We start from the raw sequence: 21,811 nt of genomic DNA, 5'->3' as shown, positions 1-21,811 counted from the left end.
TTCAAAGTGTACATGACTTGTGCTTGTATCTCTCCTCTTAATTACATTGATGGTGAGAGTGAGAGTGTGTGCTGAGTGAATCATTTGACATTCATCCTTGTTGGGGCTAAGAACATTCAAACTATTCAATGAATGGCACTCCAGTAGTATCTTTATGAAAGTCTTGCAATATGAGCAAAGGCAAAATATTCTCTTACCCATCCCTCCAAAGTACCTTTGTAGAAGTATGAATGGCAGGCTAGACTATGCGAAGGTAAACATTTTGCATTTGCCCGCAAATGTTGCCTCTCTAGTTACTGTTGTTTTTATTGTTGTATGCAAGAGAATGGCCTCGTCAAGAAATCACTAATTGTAGCCAAATAATCTTGAAAAATATGTGAATAAATCAGATAACAAACTTTCGTACTGTGTTTTTACGAGACACCCAGGTTCTATCCGTAGGTTGTCATTCCAATGACACAGGGTCAGATTCAGCTATCCACAGGGCGTGTCATTCCAATGACACAGGGTCAGATTCAGTATTCCATAGGGTGTGTCATTCAAGTGACACGGGGTCAGCTTCAGCTATCCATAGGGTGTGTCATTCCAATGACACGGGGCCAGATTCAGCTATTCATAGGGTGTATCATTCCAATGACACAGGGTCAGATTCAGCTATCCATAGGGTGTGTTATTCCAATGACACAGGGTCAGATTCAGCTATCCACAGGACGTGTCATTCCAATGACAAAGGGTCAGGTTCAGCCATCCATATGGTGTGTCATTCCAGTGACACGGGGTCAGATTCAGCCATTCGTAGGGTGTATCATTCCAATGACACAGGGTCAGATTCAGCTATCCGCAGGGTGTGTCATTCCAATTGTGAAATATTGGACGTCGTCTTGTCTTCCGTCGTCTCGTCATCTTCGTCACCCCGCCAGCAAGATCCGAAGAAGGAACTCTAACATCCCCGCTTCCTTACATTTGGCGTTGTCGGCAGGATTTGCGGCATTTTCCATCGGTGACTTTCCAGAGAGCGGACGTACGGGTAGGAAAGCACACACATTCATCTTTAACTCGACTGCCCTAACTTAGTAGTTTATTTTTTACCGTGGTTTCGTACTGTTAGTTGAGATAATGGCAGAGGCCGGGGACGGAAACCCCGTTATGTATGTCCCTTTTAAAAGAAAGTGGCCGAAGTTTTCAGGATTAGCATCGGGACCGTCCGTTGAGGAATGGTTGGAAGAAATTGAGAGCACTTTTACTCTATACAACACCCCTGAGGTCCAGAGAGCGGGTATGTTATTCCGCAACCTGGAAGGACAGGCCAAGCGGCAAGTAGCGGTGCTATCGGGAACCGATCGAAATAATTTGGGTAAGGTCAAGGAGGCATTGAAAACAGCGTTTGGGGATACAGCCCCAGTGTCTGTTATATTGGGGAAGTTTTACTCCCGGGAACAGGACCGACAGGAATCTATCAATATGTACGCTCTTAGTTTACAAGAGATACTTAGGCGGGCCGAAAGAAGGAGGGGCTCGGAGTTTCTTGACGGAGGCCTTATCCTTAGAGATAGATTCCTAGACGGGCTAAGGGATAAAGATTTAGAAAGGCAACTGCGCCAGTTCCTGCGGTAAGCCGACGCAGAACACCCTAGGAAGTTCAAAGATGTCCGAGAAGAAGCCCTGCATCTGAGTGGTGAGTGGTCTGGTCAGGGGGTAGGTACTAGACAGAACTCAGTCGCACAAAGTGTCGAGTCTGCAATTCTAACCGAAGTGTCAAAGCTAAGAGCGGATACTGGTAGAACCATAGATTCATTGCGCCATGAACTACACCAGCTAAAACTAGGCCAGCAGTATCAGATCATGCCTCGTGAGACTAATAATGGACTACGTGAGCCCCAAAACAATAACTATGTACGCGGGTACGGGTATAGTGGACGGGACAATCGAGGCCGGGTGATATGTTTTAGGTGTAAGGAACCCGGTCACTATCAGAGGGACTGCCCTAATGCTCCCACAATGGATTCCCGTATGCCGAATTATCGCGCACCTCCCACTCAGACCACACTTCCCCCAAACTAGATGTGCCCGCAGCCGAGGGATCAGAGGGCTATACGGTCGGCACGCCGTCAAGCTAATTTCAGTGCAGTAGAGGACGGTAGGGTGGGTTATGTCCGAGCTTCTGGGCTGCGGCAGATCATTGTTCCGGCAGGTCATGAGATGGTTGTTTATGGTAGAGCCCGCTCAGGTCCCGAAAACAAACCTTATCAAGTTCTCGTGGAACCTCCGGAGGCAGGTTGTCTTCCGGCTTCGATTATTGTGGCTAGATGCTACGCTGAGGTACGGGTGAGTCCCTGTTCGTTTGGCCAATGTCGGCAAACAAGACATCAGGATTGGTCAGAGGGCTCGGTTAGGCGTATTGTACTTAGCAGAGCTGCAAGCTCAGGGTAGTGTAGAGCTAGAACCTGTAAGTGAGCAAGAAGCTCATGTAAATTTTGTTCAATGCAATGTGCTCACAGAGGAGACTACTACACGGCCCTCATCAGCTTCTAGGGTCAAGACCGGAAGTGACTATTCTAAAGTAGATTTGGATGGTACAGATCTTACGCCAGAGCAGGAAACCAAACTTGAAGCTCTACTAGCGAAACACGCTAGCGTATTTTCTACGCACAAAAGAGACTTTGGTTACACAGATACTATAAAGCACAGAATTCCTACGGGTGACACCCCGCCAATACGGCAGCCTTACCGCAGTATTCCCCCATGTCTCTACAAAGAGGTTAAACAACATGTTCAGGATATGCTAGAACAAGACATTATCCCTGAGAGTTGTAGCCCTTGGGCGTCGCCTATAGTGCTAGTCCGTAAGAAGGACGGGGATCTTAGGTTCTGTGTCGATTACCGACGCCTAAATGCCAAGACTCATCATAACGCGTTTCCTTTGCCTAGAAAAGAGGAATCGCTATCGGCTCTGAAAGGGGCGACCATGTTTTCTACCCTAGATTTAGCAGTGGCTGCTGGCAAGTCGCAGTTGATGAAGCTGACAAGGAAAAGACAGCTTTTTCTACGGTTTTTGGGGTTATTTGAATTCAATAGGCTTCCATTTGGCTTGTCAGGAGCTCCCGCTTCGTTTCAACGCTTGATGCCAGAATCTGGAGACACTTCTGATATATCTAGATGACATAATAGTATTTTCCTCTAATTTTGATGATCACCTTGCACGGTTGGACCGCGTGTTCACCAGACTACGAGCACATGGCTTGAAGCTACGACCTGATAAGTGTCACCTTTTTAAGCGACAGGTGAAATACCTAGGACATATAGTCTCTGAGAAAGGAGTAGCTACCGACCCAGCAAAATGTGCAGTCTTACGGGACTGGCCAGTTCCGAAAACAGCCAAGCAAGTGAAATCGTTCTTAGGATTCTGTTCCTATTACCGGAGGTTCGTGAAAGACTTTGCTAAGATAGCCCAGCCCTTGCATAGATTGACGATTGGACGGACTAAGAAAAAGGGACGAAAGCAGTCTACAATTCCATTCGTATGGTCGGTCGAGTGTGAACAGGCATTTGATGCACTAAGAAAGCACTTGATGGGTGCAGACATACTAGCATATCCCGACCTTGAGCTTCCATTCACCTTGTATATAGATGCCAGTCATGACGGACTAGGTGCTGTTCTGTCACAGGAACAGGAAGGTGTAGAGAAGGTGATTGCTTATGCCAGCAGGGGCCTTAAGCCAACTGAGCGCAACATGGACAATTACAGTTCCTTTCAACTGGAGTTATTTGGGCTTAAATGGGCTGTGACCGATAAACTCAGGATTATCTGTATGGAGCGAAGTGTACAGTATATACGGATAATAACCCTCTGGCACACCTGGGAACGGCACAGTTAGGGGCAGTAGAACAGAGATGGGCTGCCAGACTAGCTAACTTTGACCTCGTGATTAAATACAAACCAGGGAGGTCAAACGTAAATGCCGACGTTCTCTCTCGATTGCCCGCTACAGGCACAGCTAAGGGTAACACAGATGATAAAGTAGAAGAAGTGTCAGCTCAGGTTACTGAAGTGTGTTGTGAGAACTACGTGACCCCTTCTACTGAGCCCTTATCAGTCACTCTAACACAAATCGTAGATACAAGTGCGTTCGAGCCAATGGCCACCCTTCCCGGCCATTCCAATGACATAGGGTCAGATTCAGCTACCCGAAGGGTGTGTCATTCCAATGACACAGGGTCAGATTCAGCTATCCGTAGGGTGTGTCATTCCAATGACACAGGATCAGATTCAGCTTACGAAAAATCATCAACCCATACAATATATGCAATCTTGTTTGTAAAATCAATGAGATTATTTCATAATACATCCTTCATAAAAGTTAACATCATTTGGCGAAGGCATGGGGTCATGGAACTCTAGTATATTGATAAACTTTGTAATGAAAGGAAAGTAATCTCGATCCAGTTTTAGCTCACTGATGAGCTGCTCTTCCACTGGTTGTGACAGAGAAAACAGACGCTATGTACAGTATTTACAGGTTCATTGCACCGGGGGAAATTCCCCTAGCTCTTTTCGACAAGCACAATGAACAGTGGAGCACGGCTTAACGTCCCGTCCTTAGGACTGCGACCCTTTCCGGTTGCGTGCATGTCGGGTGAGCGACACAGCCGGGATCGAACCCGGGGCTTCTAGTTCCAGAGGCAAGATCGCTAACCACTGGACTACGTCCGCTAGTAATGAATGACGATGAATTTAGGAATGTCCCTATAAATGCATATTCAGATGTTGAGTCACCCACCAAGGACAATGCATTATTCTGTACATTGAATTCAAGTAGTCTAATTTTCAACTGGAGTTCCACGACCTCATATATATAATAATATCAAAATTACCGACTGATGCAAGTATCATATTCTCGCCATTTACGAATATGGCGTTATATAGTATTTTCTCGCCAATCATTCAAATTAGGTCTTCATTTGGCAAAATGATATTTATCCATATTCCCCTCTTTTCCAGTGACATTTGCCACATGTTTGAATGCCGATGACATCCAAGCATCAAATACGATATAAAACAGTTACTCAAGCAACTGGATGGATTTTGAAAACACAGTCACTACAATCAAGATTTTCTGACAATATAACAAGTATTTTGGATTGTTCTAAACTCCAATGGAGAAGTTAACTAGACACGTTTATGTCTAGCTATTTGTATCAAATATTTAGTAGCACAAAATATTGTCCCAATTAATGTGAGAGCGTACATTCATATGGCACATGTCAAACAAACTGCTCTCTAAACATAAACATCTTATAAAAGACTTCAAAGAGTCCAAACATCCTTCAAGTAATCTCACCTTGTTGAACACAGTTAATCTCTAAGCTTCAAAATCTGTAGATCTGAGTCATACATTGTCCAAGAATCCATTACAGACTGAAAAAAGATCAAATTGTACTTATCAAGTAAAACAGAGTGACGTAAAATTGGAAGTCTTTCACGGCACCTATATTGTCAGGTTAATGAAGCAAACTAGTTAGTAAACCACACTAGTTAATAAACCATTCTTGTCAATAAAGCACACTTGTTGATAATCCACACTGATTAGTTAAAGTTCTCATCCCCAATTTTAGACGGCACGAGTACGCATGGTTTTAGATTGTGATGTGATGTAATTTAGATTAACAAGCCTATGGCTTTGTCACCTAGACGTCGAATTTCAAGCCGTAAACTTTCTTCAAGTTGGCCTTATCGGCTCGGCCCATGGCCCACGCGACGTGCCTCGCTCCGTTCGTCTCCGGTGCCAGGCGGTTGTCCAACCGTAGCCTGTGGCTGACGAAGCCTGTGGCGAGCTACACCGATTCTAGCACGGCACTCTGGGCAAGTAGCCTGAGTGCCAGCCTTTTTAGCTTCCGCTACCCTAGCTCCTCTAAGCAGCGTACACATAGTGTACTTGCAGCGTAGATGCAACGAACGATGAACGAACGTATAGCGAATAAGAATATGTGTCACGAATTAGAACTTAAGCGCCGTTCGTCCTGCGATTGGGCAGCGCATTGTACGTATCAGTTAAGTGTGACAAACGCGGGTATAGCGTACACATAGCGTACTCGATGAACATCCGAGGCACATTCCAGATTTGGTATTGACTGGTTGGGTCAGGTATTCGATTTGAAATCAGTTAAGGGGCATATAGAGGAAACAAATACAACCTTAATAATGTGCCTAACCTTTAATGTAAACGATCACTTCCAATTTTACGTCACTCTGTTTATTACTCAGAAAATTCGTTTAACACCATGTGTACAAAGCCGGGCCATGGTACCCACGCGTTCTCAATTGTACACCTAAATGTCAGAAGTCTTCCACGGAATCATGACAGTTTTATTCACTATCTCTCTACACTTAAACATGATTTCTCTATCATTGGGTTATCTGAAACTTGGCTTACTCAAAGTACATCTCAACTTTATGACATTCCAAACTATACATCATTACATCGTTGTAGATCAAACAGAGTTGGTGGGGGAGTATCTCTCTTTATACGTGAAAATCTAGAGTTCATTCCAAGGGACGATCTAACTATACATACAGAAGAGGAAAATGTAGAATCTCTTTTTATAGAACTTCCTACTTCCTCATCTCCTTCTGCAAAAAAAGTGATATTAGGCTGTGTATACCGGCCGCCTGACACTGATATTAATTAAAGAATTTATTAGTCATCTTGCAACAACATTGGATGCAATAAATAAGGAAGGGAAACATGTTTCCTTGTTGGCGATTTCAATATAGATTTACTAAAAAATGAAAGCCATGCACTAACTGCTAATTTTCTAAATATGTTGTTCTCGTGCAGTATTTATCCAACCATTTCGAAACCAACAAGAATAACTGATAAATCAGCTACATTAATTGACAATATCTTAACAAATTCATTAACAGAATCATACACATCAGGTGTGCTTGTAACAGATATTTCAGACCATTTCCCTACATTCTACATAGTTAGGAGTAATAGTAGAATGAATAAAAGTCAAAGTGAAAAACGTCGTTCACGCAAATTTACTAGTTCTAATTTTAGTAAATTCAAAGATCTATTAGCCGTGGAATCGTGGGACAACCTATACAATCTTACTGACGCAAATGACGCCTACGGTAAATTTATTCAAGTATTCACCTCTCACTTTGAAAAATGTTTCCCCATTGTGACCCAATCCGGACACAATGTAGACAAAAACAAACCCTGGTTTACTCCCGCTCTACACAAATCATCCATAAAGAAAAACAAATTGTATAGAAAATATGTAAAGAATCCTAATCTAAATTCTTTCCAGACATACAAAACTTACAGAAATAAATTCAACACATTAATTCGCATATCTAAAAGAAACTACTATCATCAAAAATTTAAAGACACAACGAATGATATAACCAAAACATGGAAATTGATAAATGAGATTATTAATAAGAGAAGGAAGTTGAATGTTCTCCCCAGGAAACTTTATGAAGGTACTTTGGAAATATCCAACCCACAAGATATAGTTGATAGTTTCAACAACTTCTTTGTTAATATTGGACCCTCCCTGGCAAAAAAGATTGAGAAGAGCGACAGTTCTCCTTTAACGTTTATTAGAAATGTCTACCCATCTCTTAGTTCGTTTGAAGCACCTAGCGCATCCGAAGTTCAAAACATTATTTTTAACCTTAAGAACTCAGCTCCAGGTAAGGATGAACTAAGCACATCATTGATAAAACAAGTCAGCACCACCATTCTTGAGCCCCTCACGCATATTCTCCAAATGTCTTTGGAGACCGGTATAGTCCCAACTGACTTAAAAATAGCAAAAGTTATTCCCCTTTTCAAATCTGGAGACCCTTGTTCGTTGTCAAATTATCGACCCATATCTATTTTGCCCGTCTTTTCAAAAGTTCTGGAGAAACTAGTATACAAAAGAATTTCGCAACATCTGGAGGAAAATAACATACTTCACGAACATCAGTACGGTTTCCGAAAACATCATTCAACATACATGACCCTCTTGAAATTAGTAGATAAAATAACCTCGGCCATAGAAAGGAATGAATTCACCATTGGAGTTTTTCTGGATCTATCGAAGGCTTTCGATACGGTGGACCATGACATATTGTTGGAGAAACTCAAATGCTACGGCTTCAATGGCAATGGCCTAGTCTTCACCTGGTTAAAGGATTATTTATCAAATAGAAAACAATATGTCACCAATGATATGTATTCTTCAGACACAAAACCAATTTCCTGTGGCGTCCATCAAGGTTCTATTTTGGGTCCCCTGTTATTTCTCATCTATATCAATAATTTAGCTTTTGTATCTGATGAAATATATGCACTATTATTTGCTGATGACACGAACCTATTTACTTCCCACTAAAATCTTGAATTTTTAGTAAGCAAAATGAATCGCGAATTAGACAAAATGAACAAATGGTTCCAAGCAAATAAATTATCATTAAACGTTAAGAAAACAAATTTCATTATTTTTGCGGGGAAAAATAAGAAATATAATAAAGAAAATGTCAAAATAGCGATCAATAACACACCTATTGATCAAGTAACTCACACTTGTTTTTTAGGTATCACTATCGATGAAAAATTAACTTGGAAAAAACATGTAGACCTTATTTGCCAGAAAATTTATAAAACATAGGTATTATTAGAAAAATTGTAAATCTGCTATCTCCAAAAACATTCCTTATATTATACTACAGTATACTACTTATATATCCCTACCTAGCATATTGTAATATAGTATGGGCTATTACATACGCCACAACATTAAAACCACTGCTTCTCTTACAAAAACGTTTTGTTCGTTTAGTTTCAAATGTCTCCAACACATTCCCCTCCTCATCGCTTTTTCGTAATCTAAAAGTTATGACTATATATGATATTAACAAGCTTCAAACTTCTATTTTTGTCCATAAAATAATCATAGTTCCTGTGTACCAAATCAATTCAAACGTCCCTTTCACTACAACTCGGAATTTCATCATTATAATACAAGGCAACGAAACAACTTGAAACAGATACAAGCAAAAACACAGCAGCGAATGTTCTCCATGATGTACAGATGCCCGCAAATTTGGAATAGCTTACATGAAAACTTACAAAACTGCAAATCACTACTGAGATTCAAAAACATGTTAAAAAGCTCCATTTTAAACAATCAATCCTTTGCTTAACCTTCTATTCTTTGGTTTTTCATTTATATCCTGCATGTCTGGGTGCATTTTTTTGTGTTATTGACTTGTGTTGTTATATATGCTTGTCGTTATTTGCATCGTTATTATTTATCGAATTGTTTCCTTTCTTACTTAGTTGGTAATTTTTCTGTGTTCAGTTAGGTAATTGTTTCTTTATATATATGATAATTTAGTTCTTGTTTTTTGTTATTGTTATTATTAGTTATTGATTTGTTATTTGTTACGATATTAAGTTGTCATTTTTTTCTCTATATCTTAATCTATCATTGTAATTTATTCTGTTTGAAAAGTGGGGATGGAATATTATAGACCACATTGGTCTCTACCTTCCCCGGCACTATGTGTATTGACCTGTCATATGTATGTAAAATTCTTTTACCTGTGCGAAATAAAAAGACAAAGACATTAAAATGCCCCCAAACAACAGCAGTGTCCATTACACATATAGAAGTCCTACTTGTCGTTATTTGTGGGGACGTCTTCTAATAACAGTTTACGTAACAACTGATATCAACGCAACCAAATACAAAGGGGAAACAGTGGCTCTAATTGTCCTAGAGTGTTTCAAAAGCAAAACTAGTGTCCCTATTACTTATTAGATTCTACAAAAAGTCCTACTTGTCGTCAGTTCTGGAGGCGTCTTCCCATAACTACTAATATTAATGCAACTAGATACGCTCGTAATTAGCATTAGTCCGAATTGTGTCAGGCATGCGATCTACAGACGTTGTGCGCGTCAGAAATAGCACACGACATAGCTGGTGCATCGAATAGTAAGAAACAGATAGATCAGCCAATATAAAAATGCAATACTCGATTTTACCAAAGCTTTCGACAATGTGTCCAGGTGAAATTATTTCCTTGCGATTGGTATTGCAGCAGAGTATTTTTTTCTTGACATGTCATGTTGATTTTCTTTGTGACGGGTAGCTTTTGACGTCAGAAAAGAAGTGAAATATGTTTTGAATGCCGGCGTCCTAGTAGCCTGGTTCGAAACTGAAGGGGCCGTTTTTCAGATATTTAGAAAGCGAATGACTTAGGGACGGACGAATGGATTTTCATCCAGCATTATTTTATGTCACGTTAACGTTAACACCGATTGATATTTATTCTATGGATCAATTGAAATTGATGCTCGCAAATGATTGATTGATTGATTGATTGAAAGATTCCGCAACTCAAATTTTACGCCAATTTTATTCCTCCCTTAAGATAAAAACAAACAATAGGTTTAAAACACACATGCACGGCAAATCATTGTACTGCAAAAAAAGGAGTAACTAGCATCACACTTTGTGAAACTATCACGTCATGTCACGTTAATATAGCAATCTTTAAGAGCTTCCTATAAGGTATTTGTTGAACACAACAACTATATAAGACTTGTGCTTTTCTTGCGAATTGACACAATCTTCATATCCCCATGAGAAACATTACGTCTACTTACAAACACACACCTTTGTTTTTCCGCTTTTTATCTAAGGCTGCACCAAGTAATTTTTATGGATGACGTCCTTTGGAGACCCTAAATCTAATGCGAGAGCGCGAAAAAGAGGGCCAAAAAAAACAAGATGCCTAGATTTGAAATATAATAGTCGACAACACATGCTAGGACACAAATTGAATCAGAGAACACAGTGTAATAGCTAAGAATTATTTTATTCATCATTCATTCATAATTTGAATAAATCAGTTGAAGTTGAACAGCAGTTGTTGTCCTGTCCTGTTTCTTTCCATATTCCATTGATTTGCGGCACTGTCGTAACTCTTTGGTCATAGTTACAGGAAGCGGAATTTCTTGGGTTTTTTTCTGGGAACAGACTAAAATCAATGCGCGCGCGGACGTCATCCATAAAAATTACTTGGTGTATCTTAACTGTTTATTCCGTTGTTTTAATGCAAGCTGCTGAAACCCAATGCCTAAATTTCAAGCAATGTCCACAGGGAACAACGTTTAACTAGAGTTCCACGACCTCATACCTCCGCCAAATGATTTTGACCTTTATGGCTGACGTATTAGGAGTGTCTCTCATCAATTATAAATCATACTAGTTGATCGTCTTCAAACAAATAACGGACGTTGTCCAAAGTATAAGCTTAACAAAGAAGGTTATGCTAACATCATCAATCATGCAAATGAGGTCCTTATCAGCATAATTTGATTCAACTATGTACACCTTCACATAACTTCCAAATGCCACAACTATGAAATTGCCATCATTTACCTGTATGGAAATAACGTAGTTACTCATTAATTATGCAAATTAGGCCTACAATTGCATATTTCCTATCAATCAACATCCCTCTCTTCCTCAGTTACAAATGTCACATATTTGAATAGTCATATCATGGAGCACAGCAGGTTTTTTTAAATTCTCTCATTAATTATGCAAATTAGAATCTGATTTGCATAATTATCGTCCAATCATACAAAGTATCATGTCAGCTATCTACATACCAAAAGCCATGACCATCCATCAAGCCCATCTTGAGTTATAGTATTTTCTCATTAATTATGCAAATGAGGTCCTCATTTGCATAGTTGATATCTATTAATATTTCTCTCCTCTTCCTCAGATACACATGTCACATGTTTGAGACTCCTACCATGGAATTTGGCGGCTGTGTAAACTTTCCTCATTAATTATGCAAATTAGATAATGATTTGCATAATAAGTATCTAATCATATACATCATCACTCAAGCTATCTACTTACCAAAATTCATGACCATCCATCAAGCCCTTCTTGAGTTATTCCCTTTCAAAGTCTGAATTAAAACCTGCTCCTGCAGTTCCAAAAAAGCCGCTAGGGGGCCAAAACCTATAACACTTAATCTGTCCGAAGAGCTATCTACCATTCAAAAATTAGTTCCATAGCGTGTCCAGAACACGAAATATCAAAACAGGACGTTCCGCTGCAGTACCGTAACAACCCGCTAGGGGACCCAGAATCTAATCATTTCCTAGTCTCATCAAGACCTACCCACCTACCAAATATCAAGACCATCGATCCAAGCCTTCTCGAGTTATTCTGCTTCTTTACACACACAAACACAAACACACACACACACACACACACACACACACACACACAAACGCTACCCTCTGCATAACCTTCTCGGCGAAGGTAATAATTGAAGTTCATATGTTCCTTAAGAAACAAGAACATGACGTTTACAAACATTTTCAATAGAGCTCAGAATGAGATCTATTTGATTTGTTTCCCTTTTCGTGTACTTACATCTACATCCATTAACAAAAGTGCCAAACAATGATACAGATGTAATTCATTATTACCCTTATGCAAAACACAAAGTGAGATGCCATGTACGCTTTATAACTAGATGTCGATGCTCATAGCAACGTTCTCGGGATCCAGATAGGTGTAGGGGACCTTCCCTTCCGTCTTCAGCTGGTCGTTACGGGACTTGATCTCCTTGGAAAGTTCCAAAAGCTGCGTGTTGAACTTCTCATGGACTTCAGGATACACGCCCTTCATGGCATCCACCTTAAAAAGTATAAATTGTTCAGCTAAATAACGTGCAATCTCAATAGATGGGCAAAGAATGGAAATGCCTGTAGACGGTGGATACAGCAAATGATTCCGTGTAGACCTCATCTCCGTGGAGGTTCATGTAATAATGAAAACCATTACAAGACCGTATAAATTATTCAGATTGACAATAAAATGAATTTTTAGTGTTAGAAGATAACAAGAAACCAGAAGATATATAAATCATATTATAAGTTACCATATAATAATTTGCCCCTACACATCGGTGGTAGAATGAAATGACCAGATCAACGTCCAAAACAGTGGCCAAAGTTTCGACCAATACAACAGCATTATGAGAAATAATGTTAAAAAAACAGTGGCCAAAGTTTCGACTAATACAACAGCATTATGAGAAATAATGTTAAAAAACAGTGGCCAAAGTTTCGACCAATACAACAGCATAATGAGAAGTAATGTTGAAAAACAGTGGCCAAAGTTTCGACCAATACAACAGCATTATGAGAAATAATGTTAAAAATCAGTGGCCAAAGTTTCGACCAATACAACAGCATTATGAGAAATGATGTTAAAAATCAGTGGCCAAAGTTTCGACCAATACAACAGCATTATGAGAAATAATGTTAAAAAACAGTTGCCAAAGTTTCGACCAATACAGTAGCATTATGAGAAATAATATTAAAAAACAGTGGCCAAAGTTTCGACCAATACAACAGCATTATGAGAGATAATGTTTAAAAAGTGGCCAAAGTTTCGACCAATACAATAACATTATAAAAATGATGTCCAAAACAGTAACCAAAGTTTCTACCAATGCAACATCATAATGAGAAATAATGTTAAAAAACAGTGGCCAAAGTTTCGACCAATACAATAACATTATAAAAATGACGTCCAAAACAGTGGCCAAAGTTTCGACCAATACAATGACATTATAAAAATAATGTCCAACACAGTGGCCAAAGTTTCGACCAATAAAAACACCATAAGGCTACACCAAGTAATTCTTATGGATGACGTCCTTTGGAGACCCTAAATCTAATGCGAGAGCGCGAAAAAAACACAAGAAGGGCCGAAAAAAACAACATGCCTAGATTTGAAATATAATAGTCGACGACACATGTTAGGACGCAAATTGAATGAGAGAACACAGTGTAACATTAACAATTCTTTGATCCATCATGAAAAAAGCAATAATTTGAATAAACCGCTCATCCCAGTTTGGATTCTGGGTAGCTCGGCAGACCTTTGTCTTTACAGGCTTCCCATCGTTCACAGCGAGGACAATGTAAGGGTCAGCATCGCCTGTGTTCAATATATATTGTTGAGGCTCGTAACATTCCCTCTTCCCTCTCTCTCTCTCTCTCTCTCTCTCTCTCTCTCTCTCTCTCTCTCTCTCTCTCTCTCTCTCTTTCTTTCTCCCTCCCTCTCTCTCTCTTTCTTTCTTTCTTTCTATCTTTCTTTCTTTCTTTCTTTCTTTCATTCTTTCTTTCTTTCTTTCTTCATTTCTTTCTTTCTATCTTTCTTTCTTTCTTTCTTCATTTCTTTTTCTTTCTTTCTTCCTTTCTTCCTTTCTTCCTTTCTTCCTTTCTTCCTTTCTTTCTTTCTTTCTTCCTTTTTCTTTTTCTCTCTCTCTCTCTCTCTAAATATATATAACCCTGTTAAAAAGTATACAAGGCTGTCATTTCAAATGTGAAAATCTCCTGATAAAATTAAGATTTTGCACATCACTGCGTAGTGATTCTTTTGGCAATGTAATGCAGGGTAATTACCGACATAAGATCGATGGTAACATAACATTCCCTGGAAGTTTATTAGTAAAGTGACAAAGCAATGCACGCATTTTTACATTGACTTCAATGACAAGGGATACATCTTTCTCACGCGGCGGACATGATAGAATGAAGACGAGGCCAATGAGGCAAAGAAGCAAAAATAATGTACAGATTTAATTTTCCTCCTAAATCACATTAAGTTTTAAAATATGATAAGCAAGTATCAATAATACAACTAATGCAAAGTACAAAAAAGATGCAGCAATTTAGAGCTTCGTTGACCGATCCCATAGTCTCCGCCCTCCTCTGTCCGAGCGTAGAAATGCAAAATGAAAACATAGAAATGCAAATATTTGACGGTCATGCAGCCACTTCCTCATTGGTCGATTCTCTAATTATCAGGTAATCATTGGCTAAACTGGTAATTGTGATTGACAGTTAGGATCGGTCTAATGTTTGCCACAAGGGCCTCGTTTTCATTCTATCATGGCCGCTGCGTGAGAAAGGTGTATTAGAAGAAAAAAAGATACATACACCAGCCGTCAGTCCGCGCCAGATCAGCGGCACTCCCAACAACGACCTCTAGCGTCCCGACCTCGGAGTGGAACTGCTGCTGGAGTCCGTTGATGCACGCCATGTAGGCTCCCTTCTGGTTTGCCTGGATTTTTGACACGGCTAGCGACGTGCTGACGTCAAAGGTGCACTCGAACTTGACCTCGGTCTCATTCTCTCCAACTGAAGCAACGTTTGTGAGCGCCGAAATATTCATACATGAAAGAAGTTTAGATATCGACATCATGTCTTTCCATTATATGATTAATATCTAGATCAGACAACATTAATGTAGTTACAAAATGACCCCCCCCCCCCCCACATACACACACGCACACGCACGCACACACACACACACACACACACACACACACACGCACACGCACACACACACGCACACACACATACACACACACACACACACAAACACACACAAACACACACACACACACACACACACACACACACACACATACACACACACACACACACACACACATACACACACACACACACACACACACTATAATCCCTTTACTTACGTTCTGTCATAGTGATGGTTGTGTACACGTTGTCCATGGCAACCGGAGGCGGTGGTTCCATAGTTAGGAGGCTGTAGATCTGTTTGGGTGGGGTGGAGGGGAGTAATCTTTAGTTATTACCTTCGCCGAGAAGGTTATGCAGAGGGTAGCGTTAATGTGTTTGTGTGTGTGTGTGTTTGTAACCAACAGCATAACTCAAGAAGGCTTCGATGGATTGTTTTGATATTTGGTAGGTGGGTAGGTCTTGATGAGACATGGAAATGATTAGATTTTGGGTGCCATAGCGGCTTGTTATGGTACTGCAGCGGAACTTCCTGTTTTGATATCTCGTGTTCTGGACATGCTATGGTCCTGATTTTTGAGTGGTAGATAGGTCTTTGTACCATTTTTTTCACCACCAACGATTGAACAATTTGTCAGGTGTCTTCCAGAAGAGTAAATGTTTTTTTAAGCAGTGGTACCTGAGAGGATACATAAGCAAGCAAGTAAGCATCAGAGGGGACTGTCGTTATTAGAATGGAACATTAAGTAAGAAGGACTTATAACTTTATGAAGTTTATGGATTTATTGATCTGATTAAGGGGCAGACATACGTGACTTTTAACCCCTTCATCATGTATTTTGTCATGTTTGTACAATCCAACATAAAGATAATGTTGAATAACTTAAAAACTCACTTCAACGTGTTCTTTGTCGTTTCTCCATTCCAGCCTCTCCCTGATTTTACTCTTCGTTTTGGAGGTTACGAAAGACCGGATACAGCCTTGTACGTCATTTCCGGGTGCCTCGATTTCCATGCTGTCATAGATCTTCCAGTACTCCATACAGTCCTGTAGGATGGGCATCTAATAATTTAGCAGTATACACGTAGGGAAACATTATATTAGATTTTACAATCAAACCGCCATACAGTCCTGTTAGAAGGACAATTAAATCATTTTAGTAGTATACAAGTAGTAAAGCATTATACTCCAATTCCCACAAAACATTAAATTTTATGTACTGTATGAAAAATGTAGGACTTTCAGGAGAAAAGCTGATGTAAAATGTAACAGGAGCAAGTTTTATCTTTCATTTTCAAATTTGAATTTGTAAATACTCTACGTCCAAGGCGGTGGAAGACGAAACACATTTTATTTCCAAGTGTCTATCTAACAGTGACGAAAGAACCGAATTATTTAAACAAGTTACCACGAAGTGCCCCTACTTTTACACACTCACAGACACTCACGGATGAACAAAAAGCTACCTTTCTCTTGAAATCACAGAACCCACAAATTCTAGAAAAAGTGGGACTTTTCGGCTTCCACTGCTTCCGAAAAAGAAGTCAAACCCAGCTAGTTTAGATATAGTCAACAATTGTATTTAGTACCAGTAGCCTATTGTTACAACAAAGTCAGACACAGTTTACTGACGCATGTATGTTTTTCTCTATGTTTTTACCATGTATTTGCAATTAGCCCACGGGCATGAACTTGCAATAAACTTCTTATCTTTCATTTTTGCAGCGTATACTTTCACGCCGTAAGGTGTTACATTACATACCCCTGATAATGTAGTGCAGAACACGTAAATGTCCTATGCTAGAGTCTTAGAATACCACCAAGAATGTCAGTATTGACCAACCCGCCCAAAAGGCCGGAAGACCTTCCACACGTCCTCCACAGGTCCCCTGACGGTGCCGCGGGCGACTGTGGTGTACGCGCCCTTCGTAAAATCTGGAGGTCTCTTAGTTGATTCCTTCTTGCTAGGCTTTGGCTCACCAACCGTGTCCTGGAAAATATTTGAATGTATCATTTTGATAAATCAAATGCTATTGAATGTTGAAATACATAGACGGACAGAGAATAAAGAATTACTAGATAGATGGAAAGATATATGAATATGCATATTGATTGATTGATAGACATATAGTGGACATTTAACGATAGGTTGTATATTAAATTATTGTTATCTGCTGGTGAGAAACACATTACATTCAGGTTTTGTAAATCAAGCTGAGTTTTGCATGTCAAAATTAATGATAGAATACTTGGTATAGGAACAAGTCAAATCTACCAAGATGTTATGGCTCTTTTATGGAGAAAAGTGTGTTCTTTATAGAGTATATTAACGTAAGTAGACTGGATTTATTTGCCACCTTAAGCCAGCCCATCCTTTTGTCTACAGCTGGGATGAGCAACTTCTTGAACTCTTCCACAGAGACGTCCGTAGCCGGCAGGAAGGAGCAGTTGTACACGACCTTGACCTTGTTGGGGTTCACGGCGAAGAACTGCAGCTGTAAAAAAAAATCACGTTTACCGAGACGAATATTACTGCAACAACACATGGCTAGACGAGATCTCCAAGACGAGATCTGACCTTATTACCGGGTTGACGAAGAGACAGAGAATTCGTCTCGAAAGCTCGCAAGAGCAATCTTTTTTTATGTTGTGTGTAAGGCTTCAATGTTTGTCAAAAAACACATGGCTAGTATGTTGGAGCTTTTTGTAACTTCAGTCATAAAATGTTTGTGGATTGTAAAAATTCACTCTAGTGAATGCTAAGCCGTATGTCTCTGTGTAAGTTCTGTTTGTATCTTTATTGTGAAATTCTAATTAGAAACGAAGCGAATGAATTCTAACAATATCACAAAAGCTTGTCGATACTATTGCTAATCTATATATAAAGCAGCTCTGAATTGTTTCAAAAAGTCAAAAGGTCTTTATTAGCATTTGCAGACATTGAATACAAGTCTGAATTACTGCTAATTCACACAAATTAATTTAAGATATTCATAATTTTCAAGTGGAAAGTACTTATCTAAAAATCACAGAGATCAAACATACCATAACAAGTGCTAAGATACGTACTATTATAAGTCATTAAAATACAGAAATAATACGAGTGCTTGTAATCTATATATGTAGGTACTCGACATTATGAGGTTTAGAGAGATTTGTTATGCAGCAGCGTCGCTTGGTACAGAAAAGATCTTTTAAGTCTCTCAGTTCTACATTTCGGCAGTGAGAGATGGTTGTGATTACGCAAAGTCCTCCCAGCTTCTTCTTTCCTGTCATTGGTGATCATGTAGTGCAGGGGGTGGTCGTTTGAACAAGGCTCTCGCTGCTTCTTCTCGTCTTGACTGTAGGGTTGGCAGGGGGGATGACGTCGGACTGCTACTGTTTCTGTTGATGATTCTCGGCGCCCTTCTCTGCACAGCCTCGAGAGTGTTTCTTTGCGATACAGTGCATCCAACATACAAAACATGAGCATATTCCAAAACATTGTTTATGAAGAAGTACTTACCCTGCCCCTGTAGTATTTACAGTGCAGGAAGTCCGGGCTGTTGTCTCCCTCGTACACAAACAGGTAGTCGCTGGAGTCCGCCCACGCCAGACGGACCTCCAGGGAACGATCCTTGGTGAAATGGATCGTCCGGCGGAGCCCATTTACAACGGTGCCTAAAATGAGAAAGGGAACATTCGTATATATCACATATCTAGTCGTATGCATCCAATTCTTAAACTTATAGTACATATCTAGTCGTATGCATCCTATTCTTATATCTTTTTCACATATCGAGTCTCATGCGTCCTATTCTTGTATTTTTGTAGGCCTTATATGGAATTAAAACTCACCCGTAGCCTCGCGTATCCATGTGACGTCATTCCAGTTTCCCACAATGCCCCATATTTTCTCGCGAGAGCAGCCAACATCCAGTTCAAAGCGGTGCTTTCCTCCAATCATTTCACGGACAACGAAGTTCAGAATGTCCCGGATGCGAGCCCCCAAAAGATGAACCTGTTAAAAGAAACACACAGACTATTATCATCGTTGTGACTAATTCATTTCTATTTTTTTGTCCATAAACGGAATTTAGGGCACATGTCTTTTAACTTTGATATCTATCTGGCGGAGTATGGTAATCTAAGTTAAATATGCATGAAGAGACGCCGTTGTCATCATCACAGCAGATAGCATTTTGTAGTTTTTGTATTCCCGCCGATCCTTAGATCTTACTAGCTCCGCGGGTTTCGGAATCACATTTGAAACTACGTGTATACAAATAACTGATTGCTACATTTCACAAGGTACTAGGTCACACTGACCATGTGATAGGCGATGTCCTGACGACGTTCCTTCTGATCTTTAATGGCGGACACAAATCGGACTGATATGGTCACCTTGGCTGTGGTGTTTCCTTCAACCTACGCGAGGCAAAAACAGATTATTTGGAAAAAATCGAGGCTACATTCTTAGCAAAGTGTGTGTGTGTGTGTGTTACCATAATAACTCGAGAAGGCCTGGAAGTATAGGTTTGGTATGTGATATATATTGATAAAAACCTCTAAATGATAAGATGTTTGGCCCCCTTGCAGTTTTTTTGTGTACTGCAATGGAACCTTCGTTGTTTGTATCTTCTTGATGGTACGGTAGGAAATTACAGTGATACATAGCAATTTTAGCTCTTTTTTGGGATGAGGTAAGGTTTTGTCCCCTAGCAGCTTGTTTTGATGCCGCAGGAGTGTTGTTTATTAAAGGAAACCCAAGCAATATCATTCCCCCCAAAATTTTGAAAGTCAATTTATAGAGTCATTTTTATACATGATTAGTTCAAACAATACTATCACAATACACAGCGACGTCCATGATACAAAAACATGACGTCGATGTGATGTGATAATTCATTGAAAATCGTCGCCGGGGTTTTGTAGGCTCGCAAACCTAAGGGGATCATTATGTTTAGCCATAAGTATGGCTAAACATATTGTTTTCTCTCATGTTTCTTCTTCTTCTCCTGTCAAATCTTCAAATCGATTCATCTCTGTCATTTTTTGACCAAATGACCTGAAATGTGGTACAGAGGTAATGTAGGCAAAAACCAATGTACGTTCTTTTCCTTTCTTTGATATTGACCTTGAAAGTGATTTTATTGAGGTTTTTAGGCTATTTTTAGCATATCTTGGCCTCCTGCGCCCTGGTATTTCAACCGAATGACCTGAAATTTGCTGTATATGTGGCTTGAACAAATATTTAAAGGACTACATTCCCATTTTTGGCATACATATATTCAAAACGATTTATTTTGGGCTTTCTTGACAATATTTGCCACTTCTGTCACTTTCAATACTACATATGACCTACAGGTCATTGACCCCAACTGCCTTGCACCTGGCCAAGCTGGAAGTTTGCTTACGAGGAGGAAAGACCGGACATAAACATTTAACGTGATTATCGGGAAAACACCATGTTCCCTTAAACTCAGTGGTTAAATTGCAGTTTAGGAAATTTTATAACAGAAAACAAGTTAAATCAATGATTTTGTGAATGTTTATGAGCATTAGTTATTCCAGATATTTTCAAACTCCAAATTCTTCAACACAACACGGGAGATCGTTTCTCCTCAGACTGGCGCGACACTCCTGTCAAAATTGATTGATGATCTCTCTCTGCCGCCGACTTCATATATGATCAAAGGCGGGTGGTAGGCGGTGCGCGGGGAAACTTAAACATATAATGTAGCGAAGTGTTGCACAAGGAATTCTCACGCTGAGGGGTACATGAAATAATGCTTACAAAATAGACCTCTATGAATCGGGCTACATTCAGCAATGGTAGACGGATTCGGGGCATACCGCGCAAAACACATGGTCTCACTGGGGACAGGCGTTTTGGTCCCGCACGTTGTCGCAGCGGTGCGTCGCCGCTACGCGATCGAAAGCACGCCGCTGTCTGTCTCGGACCAACACGCGTCTCCCGTGATGTGTAGCGTCCACCACCAGGCCTTCCTACATGTCCTACGTACGGGCGTATGGATCGTAGAATTCGGCAAAAAAGTAATGATTAGGCCAGTAGAGTCAGTCCCCGGTAAGGTCAATGATTCGCCCCTTTGCGCTAGCTTGTAACGTTAAATGAATGTACCCTCTGGTGGCCAAACTTCACTGACAAACTTTCTCCCTATTATCATCATGAGCTTGCGTTAGTCTGGTACTAGTGACTATTATGTGCCGGGAATGTTTATCTATCGCACGCCTTGGAAGGAAGTTCAACCATGATAAATGGTCGGCCGTTGCGAAAATTTGGAATCCCATGCTGTTGATTTTCGTGATTGAATCTGTAAGAAAATATATTTTCATGTCGTTCATGTTTTTGGGACGGACGCCGGGACGGGGTGAATTTTTTCTATTATTTTCGTCCCGTTAGTAATGCAAATCGAATCGTGTT

The 21,811-nt window shown here is 40.1% G+C and overlaps 1 protein-coding gene across 6 annotated transcripts in view; it reads right to left on the bottom strand.

The window, feature by feature from the left end:
• Positions 1-10,398: 10,398 nt before the first annotated feature.
• The window catches only part of LOC136438038 (uncharacterized), a 35,001-nt gene continuing 23,588 nt past the window's right edge, over positions 10,399-21,811 (bottom strand). For 5 of the 6 annotated variants that reach the window (XM_066432666.1, XM_066432667.1, XM_066432665.1 and 2 more), the window contains 9 exons: positions 19,696-19,794; positions 19,225-19,387; positions 18,893-19,047; positions 17,745-17,882; positions 17,231-17,377; positions 16,282-16,434; positions 15,605-15,683; positions 15,045-15,245; positions 13,693-14,040 (listed from right to left, as the gene is read on the bottom strand). In XM_066432666.1, coding sequence (XP_066288763.1) covers positions 13,859-14,040; positions 15,045-15,245; positions 15,605-15,683; positions 16,282-16,434; positions 17,231-17,377; positions 17,745-17,882; positions 18,893-19,047; positions 19,225-19,387; positions 19,696-19,794 — 1,317 coding nt within the window. In that variant the 3' untranslated portion in view covers positions 13,693-13,858. Of the gene's footprint in view, positions 12,730-13,692; positions 14,041-15,044; positions 15,246-15,604; positions 15,684-16,281; positions 16,435-17,230; positions 17,378-17,744; positions 17,883-18,892; positions 19,048-19,224; positions 19,388-19,695; positions 19,795-21,811 lie in introns of those variants that run through there. The other variant, XM_066432669.1, reaches the window with a different exon arrangement.

The sequence above is a fragment of the Branchiostoma lanceolatum genome, chromosome 7, assembly GCF_035083965.1.
Source record: "Branchiostoma lanceolatum isolate klBraLanc5 chromosome 7, klBraLanc5.hap2, whole genome shotgun sequence".
In the NCBI taxonomy this organism is placed as follows: Eukaryota; Metazoa; Chordata; class Leptocardii; order Amphioxiformes; family Branchiostomatidae; genus Branchiostoma; species Branchiostoma lanceolatum.
This window is presented reverse-complemented; position numbering and strand designations above follow the sequence as displayed.